This window comes from Ochotona curzoniae, unplaced genomic scaffold, assembly GCF_017591425.1.
Source record: "Ochotona curzoniae isolate NIBS_2020 unplaced genomic scaffold, NIBS_Ocur_1.0 contig_3819, whole genome shotgun sequence".
NCBI classification, from domain to species: domain Eukaryota; kingdom Metazoa; phylum Chordata; class Mammalia; order Lagomorpha; family Ochotonidae; genus Ochotona; species Ochotona curzoniae.
The window spans coordinates 22,075,852-22,097,234 of record NW_024466004.1 but is presented as its reverse complement, the minus strand read 5'-3'; the positions used below and the strand labels follow the sequence as shown (position 1 = coordinate 22,097,234).

The 21,383-nt window shown below is 35.2% G+C and overlaps 1 protein-coding gene across 1 annotated transcript in view; it reads left to right on the top strand.

The window, feature by feature from the left end:
• The window catches only part of EYS (eyes shut homolog), a 1,254,974-nt gene that overhangs the window by 845,598 nt on the left and 387,993 nt on the right, over positions 1–21,383 (top strand). The window contains 1 exon segment of the mRNA XM_040983150.1: positions 3,736–3,968. Within this exon segment, the coding sequence (XP_040839084.1) occupies positions 3,736–3,968 (233 nt within the window).

The window sequence follows — 21,383 nt, the reverse complement described above, 5'->3', positions numbered from 1 at the left end:
GTGAAACCATTGCAATATGGAATAAAGTATAATAAATCTCGTGTAATTCAGGTCAGCATTACCATTTGACTTGAGGAAAGCTACTTTAACAGATTAAACTTAAATTGTGAATACAAATGTAAGAAGTATATTAATGTAATAAAACAAAAAAAAGAAGAGGTTGCATTATAGAATGGCATCAAAATTATATTATAAAGCAATCATGAAATTATCTATGACATTATTTCTCATTTGTTATTTTCCTTTTTTTCATCAAGAAATGCATTGAGTATTTGCAGAAATGATCCAAAATCACAGACAAAAAATTTATTGGAGGATCTTCTAGAGGTCAAGTATTGTTTTGAGGAATAAGATGAAGACTAGGGCACAGGATATTTTCTGTCCTCCATAAAGGTTGCAATCTAGAAAAAAAAAAATAGGGTCAGGTCCAGCCATAAAAATAAATAAATTGTTACAACCTGAGGTGAATGCCATAAAGAATTTCAGGTTGTAAAAGGATTGTAAAACAAAAGAACTGACCTGCACAGTAACATGAATAAAACGGTTTCATAATTTGCTTTTTATTTCATCTTCTTCAGGTTTTTTTTTATTTTGTTAAGGTGACAATAGCTGTTTCAAGTTTTAATGTTATTTAGAAGAAATTTTTGAAATGACTTATGTTTCTGAAGTTTCATCATTATAATACCATATTAAATAAAATGCACTTTAATTATTGATTATTTTGCTACAGTAAAAAAATGTTATGTGGAAAGATATCTCTTGGGAAAATATTGAGTGAAAATACCAAAAACCCTGCTTCACAAATATACAGAGTACTCATGAGTGCACTTAAGACATTAATTTAACAAATATTTAGAAGTTTTTTATTGTCATGAATAAGAATATCTGCAAAAATGAAAAACCTGTGAGTGGAGGGAGGGCAGACAGTGACCACAGCTTAATAACAAAGTCTGCAAATAAAGGAAGTATGTTACACACACATGTTGGACAGTCTAGTAATGGGACAGCGGGAATCTAAAGATTTTCCTAGCAATGAGGAAAACATTGCTTATATCTTGGTGAACCAGTGGCAACCAGGAAGGCTATGTGGAGGAAATAATCCAGGTGTGCAACTGGAACTATATGTGAAATTAAGAGAGAGAAAGGAGTTGGGACTAACTACCCACGTTCAGTCAGTTCCAGGCCTTTAAAGAATAGTAATTTTATTTGGATTGAGTTAATTTAAGGTACTTACAAGGAATCTCATAATAAAATAGACTAAGAGAAAAATAAAATTAGATTGTTAAGAGGTTATAAATGAGAAAATAACTTCAGTGTATTTCAGAGGGAATTTGTTGTTCATTATTCATCAGCAAACATAACTGGCAGTAAAATGAGTAAAACAAATTCTATTATTTGGGGTTAGCATAATGCCTTTGCACACTAACCCTCTGCCAGCAGTGCTGGCATCTCATATGAGTGCTGGTGTGATTCCTGGCTACTCCACTTCTGATCCAGCTCCCTGTTTATGATCTGGGAAAGCAGCAGAGGATGGTTCAAGATTGTGGGCACCTGCACCTAGGTGGGAGACTGGGAAAAAGACTCCTAGCTTACAAGTTGCTCAGCTCCAATCATTGCAGCCTTTGTGGAGAGAACCAGTGGATGAAAGACCTGACTCTCCCTCTCTCTCTCATATATATATATGAAAATGTGAAGAAATGGGCAAAGGAAATGAACACACATTTTTCAAAAGAACAAATTCAAATGGCTAATAGACATATGAAAAAATCCTCAGGCTCCCTAGCTGTCAGAAACATACAAATAAAAACCACATTGAAGCTCCACCTATATCCAGTGACAGTGGCCTGCATTCACAACTCTACTGACAACACCTACTGGCGTGGATGTGGAGAGAACAATACCCTCCTTCACTGTTGCAGGGAGTGTAGGCTAGTACAACCACTTGGGAAGTCAATGTGAAGAGTTCTAAAAGAACTGAAAATTGAGCTGCCTTATGATCCAGCTATCCAACTATCCAACTGCTGGGAATATATCAGAAAGAAATGAAATCTGCGCATGAGAAAGGGATTTTTTTAATATTTATTTGTATTATTTTTTTATTGGAAAGGCGGATATACAGAGAGGAGAGACAGAGAGGAAGATCTTCCGTCCAATGATTCACTCCCCAAGTGAGCTCAACGGCCGATGCTATGCCGATCCGATCCGAAGCCAGGAGCCTCTTTGGAGTGTCCTACGCGGGTGCAGGGTCCCAAAGCTTTGGGCTGTCCTCTGCTGCTTTCCCGGGCCACAGGCAGGGAGCTGGAAGGGAAGCGGGGCTGCCGGGCTAGAACCGGCGCCCATATAGGATCCCGGGTGTGCAAGGCGAGGACCTTAACCACTTGCGCCACCACGCCGGGCCCGAGAAAGGGATTTTTGATCCTTCTTTTACAACAGCACAATATACAGTAGCAAAGACACAAAAACAACCCAGATGCCCGTCCAAAGTGGAGTGGGTAAAGAAATAGTGGTACATCAGCCATTTGAAAGAATGAAATTCTACCATTTGCAACCAAATGGTTTCATCTAGAGACTATTATGCTCCATGGAATAAATACATTACAAAAGGACAAATATATTGGCTCTGATATGAAATAACATCCATGCATAATAAAAGATCAGTAGTCTTTTCAATACTCTTTTTGGTACATCACAGGGGGGATTGATGCTTTTGTTTTTATTTTCATGTATTCAAAAATGTTTTTGTTCTCCTTATTAATCTCCTTATAGACTCATAGGTCACAGAGTAGCATCATTTGCTTCAAGAACGTCTTTGATTATTTTTTGCATTTCTTCATCAATACATTGGTCATTTAGTAACGTTATTTAACTTCATGTTGTTGTAAATTTTCTATTCTCTCAGTTGTTGATTTTGTTTTATGGCTTTTCATTGAAAGGGATGTATAGTAACTGTGCACTAGAGACTCTCATATCCAAATGCAATGCAGTGTGCGTCTCCACTTAGAAATCAAAGATGGACTCCCCATGAAACTGTTGAGTGTATCTTTGACAATAGGATGCTGTACTTCCTGCCATTGTGCAAGCCTACAATGTCAGGATACACTTAAGTAGCAGAATGATGGACTTATGACTGATTCTGAAAGACTATACTATTGTAATGACAGGGGGGATGTCAGTGTGGGCGATGGAGATTTATTAATTTAAAAATCTGCCTTTTAAATGAAACAAATAAGTAATAAATATTTTATTATTTCTAAGGTAGTACTTGGATAATTCCTTAAATTGAATGCAAAATTGAAGAAAGCATACCTCACAGTCAAGCTAGAAATAATTCAGGTTGAAAAAAATAAGCAACAAAATGCAACATGAATTGATTCGCTTTCTTGATTTAAGGCTCATTAAAATTTGGAATAATAAATAGAAGACTATGTTAGGTCAAAATTCTAATTCTTCAAATCAACTGTGAAATCAAATTACTCCACTTTCCTGTTGTAGGTATCAAGGATTAGTGATAATTCCATTATTTGCCCAGATTCCTATTATGTGGCTCAGAATTTTCATTACTGACAAAACCCACAATTGTGAAGCAAATTTAGCAATGATATTTTTTCTTAATTCAACCTTGGATCATCGGTTTTTCATTGTTATGATTATTATTACTACTTCCTCCTATTTTAAACCAATTTATCTATTGTTCTTACTGCTTTCAATATCTTTTGGCCTATTTTTAAATTACAGGTCCCAGGATTCTGTCCTGTCTCCAGCCGCCTCCTTCACTGTACCTTCTGGTGTAACACAGGGGAATGACTCTGAGTGGACTTCTTTAGGCCCCTCTGCTGCAGTGACATCTGTCTGCCAAGAGGAAACATGCCACAATGGAGGCACTTGCAGGCCCATCCCACTCTCCAGTGGCAGCCCTTCGTTCCAGTGTGACTGTCCACTACGTTTCACAGGCGACTTCTGTGAAAAAGGTAATCAATCTTCATTATCCTCTTTATTTTGTTTTATAACTTCTCCAGAGAGTAGAAGAGATTTGAAACATATTGTGCACATACTGATGAATAATAGCATAAACAAGAAACATCTGTACAATTTCATTTTAAAATGAAGTCAGAACCCTTTAAGTTCACTACTATAGAAACAAACCTAATATTTTGCTTTTGACATTAGGAATGCTATTCACTATAAGTTTCCAAGCACCACATAAAATGGGAGTTGAAATCCAAATGTAGTGTTATCAGAATAGTTCTAAGTAATGAGGAATCCTCAGTGGTTTCTATAATTAAGGTCTAGAGCTACTTAGGGGTATTGATTCACAATGAAATTGCTACATTTTTTATATATTCCCATATTTCAGCTATTTTATAAATGATATAATTCTCTCTTTCTCTTTCTTTTTAAGCAAATGAAACTAAATAGATAGGCCAAAAAAAAAAAAAAACCAAAATGGTGATGTTGCAGGGTTAAGTTTCCATGTGGGATTCCTAAAAGCCATTTCAAAATGTCTGGTTGCAGTTCCAGGCACCCTGCTTTTGATTTTGCTTCGTAGTAATCTGATCCTGGGAAGCATCAGCTGATAACTCTAGAGTTTGTGTCTCAAGTATCCACTTCAGAATTTGGATGAAGTTCAAGGCTCCTGGCTTCATCCTGACATTGAGTTAGTGAACCAACAAATGAAAGGCAATAATTTCTCCTCCTTTTCTCTCCCTTCTATCTCCCTTCTCTCTCTTTCTCCTTCTTGCTCCTCCCTTCTCTCTTTCTCTTCCTATCATTTTCTGCATGTATGTGTATCTTGTTACTCTGCCTTTCAAACAAAGAAGAAAAGAAAATCAGGGACAATGGTTGGTACAGAGAGCAGAAAAGTGAGCACCAGCAACCTACCCACTCAGGATGAAGTGGAGGCTTGCTCAATAAAAAGTTGTACTCAGCAAGTATAGGGAGTGATGCATAAGATGGGGCTTAATTGGATAGTCAAGGCAGAAGTGTATTTACACATATATTTAAGCTCTGCCTATCCTTGCTGTTTTTGGAAAATCTCTGAAGCATTATGGCTGAAAATGGTGAAAAGGGGGGAGTGTTGGCCATGGCAATTTCATCCAAAAAACCATATGGTTAACTAAAAAGTCCATTGCAGACACAGCTATATTTGTGTGTGTGTGTGTGTGTGTGTGTGTGTGTGTGTGTGTGTGTGTGTGTGTGTGTGTGTGTGATATTGGATATTTTTAGACAGTGCCTATTCTAAGTTGCTGATTTCCACTGCCTAGAAAGATGTTGTGATTTGGGTGATGTAAAAATGAGGGAATGGGAGGGTTGGAGTTGGACTAGTGCAGGCAGGATCTGTAGATGAAGCTATAGAAAGCTATTGAGAACCTCATAGCCCCATTGTTAGCTACCTTCCTGTCTACATCGTTAGTAGTGTTTTTACACTCTAGGTTGTTCAGTATTATCTGATTTTTTTCCTTGTTTATGTTTAAATTTTTCAGAATCATGTATCTCTAGAGCATAGTTTGATATGCATCATTACAGTAAGAAATACCATTCCTACATGTCAAAATGACATTTTTAGCCATTGTTAAGCCTCTTTAATTTGAAGAAATTACCTTTATTTTTATTTGTTCAGTTTTAAAGAAAGCCAAGAGTAAGTTTGTATATTTAACTCAATGACCAAATTTAATTTTTATTGGTATGTAGCTTAAAGTACAGACTGATAGATGTTGACTGTTGTATGAATTCCTTGATTCCATAATCTGCTACCATGATGTAATGCTTTATGGCATGATTCAGGCGAGCCAGGTGCTACAACTTTTCAGATTTGCTTTAAAATGTATCATTTATTTGTTTGGAAGACAAAAAGACAGACACTTTTATTAACTATAGTGTTGCTACTGTTCTGCATTTAAGTTATTGTTTTACTTTTATTGTACATAATTTACAAATTAAACTTTACTATTCAGGTTTACATATAAGAAAAAAACTCTAGTTTTTTTGGAAGATTGGATTCATTTGCGCTTTTATGCATATAATGATGGTCTTGGAAGCAGTCTCTGTGGATCAGGGGTATGGGAGAACTACTGTCTGTGAGCCTCTCCTTCAAGAAGGATATTTGCTTAATATCTCAGTGGGAGTTCTGATTGACCATACACTGTACTGTATGCCTTATGCCTCTTATTGAAGCTTAACCCTCAGAATAACCTAGCTGAGGTAGGCTGTCTAAATTACTACCATTTACAAATGAGCGATCTAAGGCTGAGAATTGTTAAATTACTCACTCAAGGTCACACAGCTCGTACATAGTAGAAATGAGATTAGAGTAATCTTGGCTGACTCCAGACTTCACATTTAACCATCATGTTATATTGCTACACTAGCTAGAAAATCAAATTTAATGTGATGGCATGACTTTCAATTCTGAAATTGTCTTACTTTTTTCATTGATTTATAAAAAGCATCTTATTTCAGAGAGAAAAGAAAGTTTTCCTGAAAAGTAAAGTTTCAAAAGTTATGAAACCAAAGAAAATGTTGACCTGTTAAAATTTTAATGAAGAATATATTACAATGATACATCTAAATTTAAGGTAAAAAAAAAACACACAGGAATCAAAATTATATCTGAGTGATATCATCTTTCTGTATTAGTTCAGTTAAACCAAAATTTAAGAGGTAGGTTTAAGAATATTTGGGTTTCACAAAAGTCTAGACATAACTGATGAAAGAACATGACCTTCTGAAATATATATAACTGCCTAGACATCTAGATGTAAAGATAGGTTGGAAATTGATTTTCCTTCACAACTCTTGCTCCTTTTTACTTCAAGTTAATATTCTGAACCTGTGAAATAATGCAAAAGTATTTTATTTTAGCAGCGTTGGTGTTTCACAGAAAAATGGAGGTGTAAATTAAAGTACAGACAGGCCTAAAATTGCACTAAATTTAGGAACACAGAGAAAGTAGTTTAAGGATTATAGACCTCCGTCATGGATCATCCATACACATGTGTCCCATCTCTCCTGGGCATTACATCATATGCTCTGCTTTATCAAATCATCTATATCCAATCGCCTGCTAGCATTGATTATAGAATTAGTTTGATTTAATATGTTCCTTTTTTCTCAACACATGTTATCTTAATTCATATTAGCTAAACCTCATTGTCTACTTTATTATAATGATTCTGTGTCTCACCAGAGGCAACATAAGAGCATACATTCCTGCGTTGTTTTATATGGCCATATGCAAACAGATGGCTGTCTGCTACTGTAAAGTTCAGAGTGACAGATTTAGAATATCAGTGCCTTGTGCTGGGGAAAAGCATTCGCCTCTGACTATTAATTATGGGATTAACATTTTTAAAGAGCTCCATACTTTTTAGTGTTCTATAAAACAGTTTTATAAATAGTGCAATAAGGGAGCATTTAAATGCCATACATTAAACACAAGAAATCATTCATTTTACTGGATATCCTGCATATGTATATTCCATACATGCTTAAAGGTTAACTGCACTAAGTAAATTGCAAGCCTGGAATAAAAATAATAGGTTTTACTAGATGTTTGGTCTTGTTAAATAAAAAGCCCGCCTTTATGTCTTTGTTTTTATCCTAACTAGAATATACTTAAAAGGGATATGAGAGTAGTAAGAATTAATTTATGAACTTTAAATCAGATAGATAAGTGTCAGCCTTTTTAGAGCCCAGAAGGCAGAGAGAAACACTAGTAAGATTCTAATAACAGTGACTTATCTCCTCTCCATAGAACTGATGGTCTGCATCATCGTAAAAGGATGAAGCAGTGTGTGTCTGCCATTTCAAACATAATACCCCAGCCTGAAAAATCTGTCTTTGAAATCACAGAGAAGAGTTGCTTAATAAATGACAACTACTGAAATATTAAGAGGTTCAGCTAAAAATGAATGGGGTTGGAACTCAGGGAGATAGACTGAAGGGAGATAAAATACCTATTACCAGAGACAGAATATTTCATCTTTGAGGGCAGAAGTAGAATGGAGATCTTGAACCCTGTGTTGCTAATCTCCACCAGCAGCTACTGCAGTCCACAGCATGCTACACCATACTCAGTTGTTAAAAAAATTTGAGGACTTACACCATCTTGTGCTTATTACTATGACCCACAAAAGTTTAGGTGGGTTAAACATCAAGATTTTGGCAGTTGAGTCCTTGTCTTGAAGGTATAAGTCACAATGCACTTCCTTGAGTTTTTCCAGCCCTAGGATAAGTCTGCATTCCTTGGTTCTTGATTTCTTCCCTGTCTTCTCAGCAAACAATGACAGGTCTGGCATTTCTCAAATTCTGTCACTCAGACTTACCTTTTTACCTCTGTTTCCTATGCACTGCGGCTCTAGAGGCTTTACAAAATCCACTGAGATAATCCAGGATAAACTCTATCTCAAGTCAGCAGATTATCACTTTTGTATTATTATATACAACCTCAGTTTTCCTTTCCCATGCAAGAGGAGATATGCACAGATTACATGCATTAACTTTTGTACATCCTGGGGTAGGATGACACTATTCTCTCTACAAAGCGACTCTATTACCTGTCAAGTGACTTACATGATCACACAGAAAAACCCATGGAAGAAGTGAATTGAATATCTGGTACTCACGGAATCAAGGCAAATAATTGTACTATCTTGAAAGTACATTGAAAGACTTTCTGAAACATCAGGCTTGCCCAAGAATATGCTGGTCTGTGCACCATTACCACTGGACATGACCAGTGGCTCAATCTATTACCATGGTCTGAGCCACTTGTATAAGGTTCTGTCTCAAGAAACATTCTGAAACTGTCTCACGTGAGCACCACCATGGGCTAACTCACACCAGGGCTGGGGAAGCTACAGAGGCACAGGAAGGGCATCTTTCCTTATGCTTCTGAAATATCTGGTAGTCCATGCAGTCCAACAGACTCTTACACAGTAGGCCTCTATGCTTGCACAAAAAATGTGATCACTCGTGAAAGGCATCCACAATACATATGCACACACCAGCCAATATACATTCCTTACAAATGAATGTCAGTCCTGCCTACTCTTCAAACATTTACTTTGTTTTCTGTCATCACTCCCACTCTTTCTGTTTTATCATTGGATCTGTCTTTTTAGTTATTGATATTGCAAAACAGCTTAGTGAATATTTCTATTGTTTTTTCTTGCATAGACATCATCAAAGTGTTTTCATATACAAAGGATTTTCACTTTCTCACAACTAGTTTCGAACATCAGCAAAATTATTTCATGGATGAAGTGGAACCTAAAATGAGATTTGAAGAATAAAGATGACCTGGAAGAGTTAGAATAAATGTACACATGAAGGAAAAGAAAATTGTGTAAGAAGCAAGGACATGCAGGATAAGCTGAAAAATATAGCTAGACATTCCAGTAGGATTCATCCTGGAAAGAAACTTCGTTTTGTTGTTGTTTTTGCTTGCCTGCTTTTGTTTCTTTTTAAACATTATTTTTACTATTTTGCATGATACTTTTTTATGAGCATAGGTATTCCTCCCTTTTCTTCCTTCCCATTTTCCCCACCCACATTTTTTTCTTGTGTTCTTAGAGCAGTCTGTTCCTTTAGTGACATTTACAAATTTAACATCCTGCTGTTTAAGTGCATCATGGAATTACAGATATAGACAACTAGTGAAAATACAGTATCATGTTGTCGAGGTACATTTCACTATTTCATGGGGTGTCCTCTCTTTATTCTGGATTAGAGATGCCTACTGCAACATATCTTCACTCCCCATTATGCTAATCTCCATTATGCAATTCATCTGTGAGAATATATGTATATATACATACATATGTGTATTTGTGTGTGTATATATATATATACATATGTGAGAATATATGTGTATGTGTGTGTATTCTCCACTGTTGATGGGAGTGTAAATTAGTGCAGCCACTATGGAAGTCAATATGAAGTGTGCTGAGCAAACTGGAAATCAATCTACGTTAAGACCCAGCTATCCCTCTCCTGGGAATATACCCAAATGAAGTGAAATCCGCAAATGACAAAGTGACATGCAACCCTATATTTATAGCAGTACAATCCATCATAGTGAAGACATGGAAACAACCCAGAGGCACATCAAAAGAGGAATAGATAAAGAAACTGCGATACATCTACTCCATGGAATAATAGACTGTGACATTCTACCATTTGCAACAAAAATTGGCCCAACGGGAAACCATTATGCTGAGTGAGATAAGCCAATCTCAAAAAGACAAACACTAAGTGTTCTCTGTAACATGAGGGAAACTCCATGCAAAATAAATTGATATATAGGTTTAGAGTATCTGCATATAGATGGATAGAACCTTTGTAAAATACCAAGGATATATAGTTACTAGCAATAGTTTTCAGTAACACAAAAGAAAATGTCCAGAGTTGTGCTTCAGAAAGATACATTTATGAGTAGTGTGCAGAAAGAAATTTAATGGGGGAAAATGAGATGGACATGGAAATTACAAGGTAACTACTAGCTATAAAATTGTTCAAAATTCTTTTTATCCTGATTTATGCTAATAATTTAGAAATGCAACAAAGAGATGTGTTCTCTGTGAAAAAAGAGTGAAATAGAAATTTTAAATAAAAAATTAGCATCATGGATCATGCTAGTATTCATACAGAGAGGCAGAGAGAAAGGAAAAGAAAAAGGGGAAGATGAGGAGTCCATCCACTTGATCACTTCCCAGATGCCTGCAACAGTTAGGGCTGTAGCCGTCGGAAAATGGGAGCCTGTAACTCAGTCTGGGTCTCCAGCATGAATGGTCAGAGCAATCACTTGTTACTTCCCATGGTACACAATCTCAAGAAGGATGACAGTAGAATTAGAACTCAACCTGGGCACTCTGATAAGTCATTCCAAGCAGAGTATTAACCATTGTGCAAAATAACCACAGTGAGTTTTCTGTAATGTATTTGTGTGTGTCTGAATGAGTGTGAAGTAATATGTAACTACAAAAGACAAGTTATTCTAGAGATTTCTTTGTTCTTGCTTGTATGTCTTCTGTCCATCTATCCAGAAAAGACCTGAGTCATATGCAGTAACACTGCACTATGACACAATGGTGTTAAAAACAAAACAATGTGGACCTATTCTACAAAAGGTTGTAATCAAAACAAGAGTGATCGTGTTAACATTTATAAGAACACACACACACTTACACACTAGAGAGCATGATTTATCTTCTATTTCAGTACTAAAATTGTCAGAAATACAAATTCATTGTGCACATTGCATATTTGGTTTTCGCATATTCATCATGCACATCAGATGTACACAAAGAAAATGTAAAATAGATATTATTTAAATATTTGTGTTGCACTATTAAGGAACTTTATTATTGGGAAAATCTAAACTTGATTTATTCAAAACTCATTTCACAGACTCAGAGACAATTTCTAAAAGAAGTATGATAACTCAAGTTAGCTACTTGTTAAGGGAAAGCCTAGAACTAAAACGCAATATCCATAATGCAATTCCAAGATTATCTTCCAGAACAAGTATCTTCTAAATTTCTTCAGTGGTAGATATTAACAAAACAAAAGCAAAAAATGTAATATGTTTGCCTATTACTTTAAAAAAGCACTTGTGTAAGCTTACACAAATTGATAATAATGAATTATACCAAATTACTGATAGATTAACAAAATTCATGAATAAATATTTTACTATAAACATGTGAATATGACACTTAGTGAATATACTTTTTAATTCACAGGTGTTTAAAGCACTGTTCTAAAATATATTTGCTTATAAAATCCAAAGAAAGATTAATTAGAAATTATTTTAAGGTGATAATGTTTAGGAAGAAGTAATTGGAAAAAAGTTGAATACTGTTGTGCTGCAATACTTAATTGTTGAAAGTTTATAGGAGCACTTTCCAATGAAAAGCAGAGACACAACTTTTAAGTTCTCTTGTTGCTGCTCCAGAAAACTGGAAAGAACATAGTGAAAATTCATCTTTTATTTATATATGAAAATATTATCTTTTCCACAATATAAATATTAATATAGATTTTTATGCCAATTTTTGGAAATATGGTTATTACACTGACAGCATATCTTAAGTCAAACCAGCTATAATTCAAGAGCATAATAGTTACATGTATTTTTGTCTTAGTCCATTTTGTTCACTGTTAAATAATTGCTACAGACCTGGTGATTAATAATGAGCACAAATATTTGGCCCATAGTTTTTCAGAATACCAATCTTAACATGTTGGCATCTGGCAGTGATCTTATTGCTGCATCAGAATATGGTGGAAAGTCACAGAATAAGTGGAGTGACCTAGATCGCCTTTTATAACAGTACCAATCGTAGTCCTATGACCTAATTACCTCATAAAACTTCCTCCAGTTAATACTGCTAAAATGGTAATAAAATATCAATGTAAATTTAAGCAGAGGCAACTATTAATACTATTGTACTAGTAGAAACTATAGCATATTATAAAAGGACCAAGGTGTTGCTTGCACATAAGTATTGGAGTGGGAAGAAGATGAACAAATTCTTCTGCTTGAAAGAAGAATTGAAAGAGTAGAGCAGAAGGCAAGGAGATAGATGTAGCTTAAGGTATGAAAGTGTCAAAACACTGAATTGTGTTTTTTATAAATAACAAGCTATTGAAAACTCATTTGACAAACTCCAAAATACTCATTTTGATCTCTCCTCTCTTTATTATCTCTGTTTATATTATCTGACTTCTACAGATGAGATGTCCCCAACTAATCCAACAGTCTCAAATGTTATGTGCTAATATATACAACGTGTGTATTTTATATACATACACACATATAAAGGTATGTGTGTGTGTTATGTGTGTGTGTATGTATATGCAGTCCTGGTCAGACATACAGTGACACCTCGTACACAGAGAAGGGCTATAATATGAATTGGCTTCTGAAATTCTTTCACTCTTACAGTGTTTTGTTTATTTATAATTTACAAAGTGGACTCTTTCATCCATCTTTACCAAGATCTCATGGAGTGCTTCCTCTGTCCTAAGTGTGGCCTATAAGACTAATTGTAACTCAAATCATGTGAACATGCTCTCGTCCCTTTGTTCATTACAAGAAGCATAAGCTAATAAAGTTTATATTCATACATAGAACCCAAAGTTCTGTGCGAATTCTGGAACAGAGTGCTATAAAAGAAGAAGAGCAGTGATAATTCAAAGAAGTTCAGAAACATCTGCATACAAGTATTCCTTCTAACAAAACACTTAAGGCACAAGTGATAAAAGATTTCCAATATATTCTCATAGATACATTGTATAATGAAAATTAGAATGCCAGAGTGAAGATAAATTGCAATAGGCATTTCTAATCCAGAATAAAAGGAGGACTACAGTGAAATAGTTAAACATACTTTGACATATGATACTTTGTCTGTACTTACAGTTCCATGATGCACTCAAACAGCAGGATGTGCAACTTGTGAATGTTACTAAAATATACTACTCTAACAACATCGGGGAAATGTGGAAGGGAGATTTGGAGAGGGAAAAGGGAAGGGAAGGAGAGGATTATCTATACCTATAAAAATGTATCATGGAAAATAATAAAAATAATTGTAAAAAGATGAAAATAGGAAATGTTTCAAACAGAACAATATGCTGTCATGAACATGAATATGCCAGAAAAAAAATGTTCATGAGTTCCTTTTGAAGAGAAACTAAACAAATCTTTTTTGTTTCATTCATGTGTTTATTTCAAATTTGAAATGAATACCATGTTGCTCATGCATAGAAACTTATAGTAAAGCTAAGTGGCCAAATTACTGCATGTAGTAGGCATTCTTATTAACTGCAGTCCATATTTTTTCAAAAAAAGCATACACTTAACTTTATCCATATGATAGCATCCTATCTGATAATTAGATTAATGGGTTTTTAAATATTATTTGCCAGTTTAACATTTTAAATAATTACAGAAGAACTGCAGAAAATACTGTTTTCCAGTTAGCTAAAATAAACTATTATAAAAAACTGAGGAATTTATATTTAAGTAATTTGAAAGCAAATCAATAATAAAACAAAAGTTAATGTAAACCTGCCCTGAGAGGTTACTACACCATGGCAAAATGAAAGATGTAATGACTAGAACTAATTAGGAAAACATGTATCCCCTGAGAAATTCATTTTCAGAAAGTATTTTTGATAGTGTGTGATGTGCCTTTGGCAGGAAAAATTAAAAGAATTTATCTTGTAAATACAAAACAACATCACTTCCATACTCATAAATACGATTTTAATGAGATTGAAAACCATCTGAGCAGAAGAATTTATTCTTTAAACTGTCCTTGAAAGATTAAATTGATTTCAATTTCTTTGATGTATTTAGGTAAGGTCTTTCTGTGGATATCCCTTTCTTCTGAGTCCTAGGATCATAGATGCTGATGTGCATATATGTGAATAGCCTATGCAGGGATTAGAAACAAAAGATCATCCTTTCATACAAATGTCACTCTTGCTTGCAGTTCCTTTGACTGCCTATGGATTAAAGTAGACAATGGATATTTTGTATTAGTTCAGTATTGAGTGCTAATATCAGATAGTAATATTTGATTTTGTGTTATGACAGATTATCAGAGAAATTTATTGAATCACAGTCTGGAGGCTGTACAGTTTAAGACCAAGGGGCCACATACCCTGAGGTGTTTGTTGCTTTGTCATTCCCAAAGTGGAAGGGCAATGAGAATATGGAACCATCAAGTTCCTCCTTTTATCAAGCTGTTCTTCAATGAGCATATCAGTGCACATACTCTGTCTTGTAGCCATGTGACATCTCATTATGCCCTGCCTCCAGCATTTTTGCATTAATTTCCTAACACACAGTCTTGGGGAGATGTTTTCAATTCATACACAGATACAGTAACTAAGAAATAAGGAAGTAGCAGATAATAACAGCTAATATTTATCACTTCACACTTGGTACACAGCATGCTAAACTCTTTTCATGCGTTTTGTCTTTCAATGCATATGTTAAACCTGTAAGTCAAGTAATACATTGCTAGCCAATTTTCTTCAGTCTCCAGTTTACCGAAACCAGTTCAGCAAAATATAGTAGCTAACCTTTATTCAGTGTTTGAAATGTGTTAGGCATTTTTCATAATCTTAACCTATAGTTAATAAATCCTCACGAATGAGTTTTGACATGAGCATTGTCTATCGCTGTAATTCAGGACAAAAAAATGGAGACTAAGAATTAAGTAATTTGTCTGTGATTACTCAACCAGTAAATTCTAGGTTTAGGGTTTGAAGCTAAGTTCACTGAAGTAGTCTATCTTGTCTAATTTGATATAAGGAATATAGAAAAAATTAATATGAAAATATAAAGGCAGTATCTCATTATACCCCAGGATAGGATTGCAAAAGTGTTGTCAGATGAGAACAGGAGTTGGGAACAAGTCAGTCTAGATACTTTGTCAGTTAGAGTCACATCTTTCTTCCTGACACAGTTTTTGAACCAGAGCCATGGAATCCTCCTCACAGGCCAGAACTGAACAATTCTTCAATTGAGTGGGGGGCAGAGACATTGAAGAAGGAACCACACCACATCCAGTCCCCTTGCCAAAAGTATAACTTGCCAGCCTCTCTGCCAAGACCAGCTCAGAGAGATGCCCTGATGACAGAAAATAGCTGCTCAGCAAGGAAGAACCATGGCTGACTAGCATATATTATAGATGTGGAAAATATAACTATTCTGTTACACTGACAGGGAAACGGAACAAAGAGAAAATAAATTCCAGGAACCTTGCAGTGACTTTCAAAGTCATAATGTGAAAAAAGGTATGTGTAGTGCCAATAATTGCAATTTTGATTATTGTATATTTCAATGTAAAATACTCCCTTTTTAAAATGGGCATGGACATCAAAACAATGCTGTTTACATTGACATGGTACTATAGCTGTCACAAAATGATCTAATTTGGTAGGCTGCACTCAAGACTAATTTAATTTGTTCTAACACTAACTTGAGATTTTGTATTTCTATCAGATTTGTCTCCCTCCGACTTTTTTTTTTTTAACATCAATAAACGTTTCCTATGATTGAGCTGGGTCATTTGGAAGTATTAAAAAGTCAGGCAAGTTCAAACTTAACTCACAAATCCAATTTGAAAATATCATTCTTTTGTCCCTCTCATTGATGTACTTACTGCCTAAAACCAAGGTATGTAGAGTCAGATCAGGATACAAAGAAACAGAAAAAGCACAAGAAGTCATACTCTTTAGCAGGTGCTCATTGTCATTCAGCTTGGGCATCAAACCCAATCTGTTATTGCAAGTGTGTCAGTAGCTTGTTAGTGATTTGCTGTATTACCTTTCCTTGAGTTAGGTCATGCACCCTTGGCAAATATTCTACAAATTTTCTTTTATGAGTGTCAGGAAAATAAATTTCTCTCCTTTTTCGCTAGTTGACCTGATAAAGTAGACACACTACTGAACAAGATTATCTCTAAACGACTTGAGCACAGCTGCTTTCCTTGTCCTCAATTGTATCTCAGAAAACCTCAAGCCTCACTCTCCTACTACCTAAAGATGCAGCTGAATATATGAATTTATACTCTTTTTGCTCACTAATACTGCAGGATACTGAAGCTCTCTGCCTACCTTCACATTTCCCGCTGGAAAAGGCAGGCCATATTTTCTATTCCTGCCGCCCAAAACAAGGATGTCAAACAAAACCACAGTGAGACATGAGTTAAAATAGTGAAAACACGTTTTGTCCAATGACTGCTGACAGTAGCACAAAGAGTTGCACTTTATCCCAATTTGAGCAGATGTCAGTTGGCATTTTCAAGAGAAGATGAGTGAGAGGACCATACATCAACTCAAGTTGAATCACAGGCAAAAGAAATTATAAAGGATAGGTCAGTTTCAGTGTGAACAGAGAGTCTGTCTGGAGCTTTCCGTTACAGGAAGTCCTCCCATGTGACCGGGATATAGAAGCTCTCTCCTTGATAATTACAATTTCAAAGAATGGGTCTCCCGTTCCTGAGAAAGACATTTCTAGACTAACACCTCAAAGGAGAAAAACAAAATAACAGAAGTGAAAAAACAAACCAAACAAAAAACAAAGAATCAATTCATGATTGTAAGCCGTTTTTAGTAAAAGCTATAAAATTAGAAGGTCATGTGCCTGTCTACAGGCATTGGTTGAAATGATTTCCCTACAGCTTTAACCTTTCCCAGGCAGGCATAGAATCGGGGAGTAGAGGTTGTCTCATGGACGTACTTATGCTACCAAGAGACTAAGAGCCGTACCATGGCTTAGTCTTCCCGAGAAGAGGTAAGGACAGAGTCATTCTCTGGCCAGAGTTCTGTAGTTTGGTACACATACCAAAAGTTCCTAAGAACCCTTCTCTTTGTGTAGACAGCAGTAGAGAATGTCCTATGAATGACTTTAACTCTGCCAGCCACATCTTTTGTGGCTGTTTCTGTGCAGTACATCTGACATATCTTGGCATAAAATGCAAAACAACCACTTAAGATTAGCTCCCTTAGTAAAAAGGCATTTTCAGTGCCAAAACTACATTCTGGAAAGAAGCAGTTTACATTTTGGGAAATGCATAAAATTAAAGCAAGAGGAAAAAGAAGGCAAAGAGCCAAGGTGAGTTTTGTTTCTTGCACCATTGAATTTATATTGTACTTCAGTCCCCGTTCTAGGTTGAAATTGAGAACAGTACACATTTCAATGTTAATTTGATTTATAACTCATTTTTGTAGAGGTGATAAAAAAGCATTATGTATGAATATCCACAAGGATCATTGTGTAATCATTTGAAAATAGCCAACATTACAGTTTGCTAAAAATGATGAATATGGGGCTGTGGACACAATTATAGTTTGTGAAGTCAGCCATGCAGTAGTTCAGTATTTGAACATATGTTTCAAAGCCCAAAGCATACCCGTATAGAATTGTTCTGTACTGAAAACCAATGTTTTCTTCATTTTAAACTCATTTGTGTTTATTAAAAACATGTAACAGAGATAGCAAATTAATTTACATGTGTATAATTTGAAATACTGAATTTTAAAATGCCCTCAGATATGTCACTATTTGTATTTTTTTAAATTAACACTCCTTGTTGATCTTACATTAATTTTTGCATTAGGGGGTGTGTTTCTATACTTTACAAGTAAATTAGAAACTCTGGTGCCAATTGTAATTCTCACCCAACTCTATTAACTTGAAACATAAGAGTTTTCATCACATTCTGTAAAATGTAGTGATTTTCCAATGTAATAGTTACCCAGTTGTATCCATATTATGCCAACCCATTTTCATCTTGATCTACACTGTCCCATGTCAAACTATTCAATTTTTAGAAACAATATCTACTTGGGAGACTTTTCTTGTCACTGCTGGTAGATGCTTTTCCTTCCACGTCCAAAGCAGAGATTCTTTCATTTGAGTGTAGCATGAGCCATCTAAATTTGTTCTACTAACTCTCCCAAAGTTTACTACATTTTCAAACTTGCAAATGGACAACTTCCTAAAGCAAGTGGGCTTTAACAAACTTATCGCTCAAAATTACTCTGTAAATAGTTTTTATGGGGTGAGTAATGCAAGTCACTTTAGGAAAGAGACTATAGAAAAAAATAATTATAGGTTCAGCTGTAGTTCGTTAATTTCTAAATCTTTTGGTTTGTGGTCATTCCCTACGTTTGCTGTCAGTACTTTGACTAATTAGATCATCTGACCACTAAATTATTCTGTGGCTATCTCCCTCTAGTGAAATGCTTCTGTACATGTGGTATATGCAATCATTAGCTACTTTATGATTCAACACATTGCATACACATTGATTAAATGGATCAAGACAGAGGTCCATGACCTTCCAATTAATATTCTCTAGAGATTCATTTCTGAGGTGGCTAATCAGTACTCTTAGAGAAAATCATTCAACATGCTGTAAATATTGAATTTAATCAGAGCATTAACATATATCTGCAATGATAGTATTACCAGTTAAAACAACGTTTACCAACAAGGTTTAAATTTCTGAAAAATTCTGAATACCATCTTCATATATTTCACAAATATTGGCATGAGATATATTCTAAATAAATATCTTTAGTGTATGTGACTAAAATTTGAATGTATCTCTTGTAATTTATTTGATATATGTTCCCACCCTGCAATCCTTTCAAGAAGTCTTGTTTAAAAAGTTAACTTATTAATGTTCAATGCATCTTTAGAAATGGTTCAGAACATGAGAGAGCAATACTTTTCCATAGAGATGGCAATTATTTTAAACTTGGAGAAATACATAAAATCCCTATTTTATAGTTTTATTTATTTCTCTTATAAATGAAATCTTTAAAGATTTAAACAGTCACTAATAACACAATCTATGCAAAAGCAGTTTGTCATCTGGATTTGGCTTTGTAGCTGTGTTTTTGTGTAGTGCTTTGATTATGCTTTACACTGCTTTTGCTATGCCTGTCTTGCCTAGGGTTTTTAGCATGAAGTCATATTGGATTTTATTAAATTATTTCTATGCATCTATTTAGATGATCATATGGTTTTTATTTTTCAATTTGCTGATAAGGTGTATCACATTTATTGAGTTTCTTGGTAAACCATCCCTGCATGCCAGGGATAAATCCAACCTTGACCAAGCGAATGGTATGTGTAATATATTGTTGGATTCTGTTGGCTAGTATTTTGTTTTTGAAGGGTGCTTTTTTTTTTTTTTTTTTTGCATCAATGTTCTTCAGGGATATCAGCCTGTAGTTCTTTTTCTCTGTTGTGTCTCTATGCAACTTTGGTTTTATGGTGATGTTGGCTTCACAGAAAGAGTAAGGAAGGATTGCTTCCCTTTCTGCTATTTGGAATAGCTTGTGGAGGGTTGATGTAAGTTCTTCTTTAAACGTTTGGTAGAATTCAGTAGTGAAACCATCTGGTCCATGGTTTTCTTTGTTGGGATGGATTTAATTACTGATTCAATCTCACTCATGGTTATAGGCCTGTTTCGTTTATTGACTCATGATCAATTTAGGTAGATTGCCAAGTGCCTGAAATCTTTCTCTTTTAAAGCTTGTAATTTGCTGCCTGTAATTGTTCCTGATTATTTGATGTATATCTAAGATATCTATTGTTATATTTCTTTTTTTGTGTGTTTGATTCTATTGATTCTTATCTTCTCACTCCCTTTTTTTGTTAATTGGGCTAGTGGAAAATTGGCTCTAAGTGCCTTTTATCTCACAAACAGCCTGGGTGAAATCAACTTTCTGGATTTTGTGCAAACATGAAGCTTACTCTTATCTGTATATTCCTTCTGAAATTCATAATTTTCCCTTCTGATGCAAGATTTGCTCATCTGTAAAGCTCCATTAGCCCCTTCCTTTTTCATACATGCACACAAAATGAATCTGAACTATGTGATTCTGTACATATTCAAAAGAAATCTTGAGTTAGTTGAGAAAATATTGGTTATCTTTGAATAAATAATATAATACAGTAAGTTTCTTGAGGCATTTTTATGTTTCCTGTGTACCACAATATAAGTTTGTGAGTGTAAACATTAAATAAAATACTGTCTGACTACCAAAGATGTCTTTTGTAACCTTGTTTGACGTCTTAGCTTACTGATTTCTAGATCTGTATTCCAATTAGGATATTTACTTTCTGCTGACACCAGGACCCTCCTAGTTTCCTTAAGTACTCTCAATAGCAAATATGATGTACAGTTGTGCCTTTGCTTGCACATTGGGCTTCTGGTGATTTTTTTCCCTTACATCAACTCTTTCCCATAAAATATAATCAATGACCCATGCTTGATTAATGAATTGTCATTAACAGAAATCTGCTGTTAGAAGAGATTCATTACAACTTTTGATGTTGACATTTTCATCCTCACCATATTAAAGGCACAAACCCCTCAAACTAATGAAATGCTACTACTATACTGCAAAACAAACTGAAGCTTAATTTTCTAATATCAGAGGACTTTTTGTTCAGTATGATTTTTAACAGACTTGCTTTATTTATTTGAAAGGCAGAACTAGAGAGGGAGGGAAATAAAGAAGGAGATCTTCCATTCACTGGTCTCCAACATCCATGATAAAGCCAGGGACCAAGAGCCTTGAACACCATTTGGGTATTCCCCTTCAGTGACAGGGCCCCAAAGCCTTGGTCATCTTCTTCCCCAGGCTCAACTCTCAGGAAACTGCTTAGGAAGTTGAGTGACTGAAATACGAACAGGGATCATATGGGATGCCAACACTTCAGACAACTTAAAGACCTACATCACTAGCAGTCCATTCATGTGCCAGTTTGAGTTCAGTCTGCTCCACTTCTGATCCAGTTCTCTATCAATGAGACTGGGAAAGTAGCAGAGGATACCCCAAGT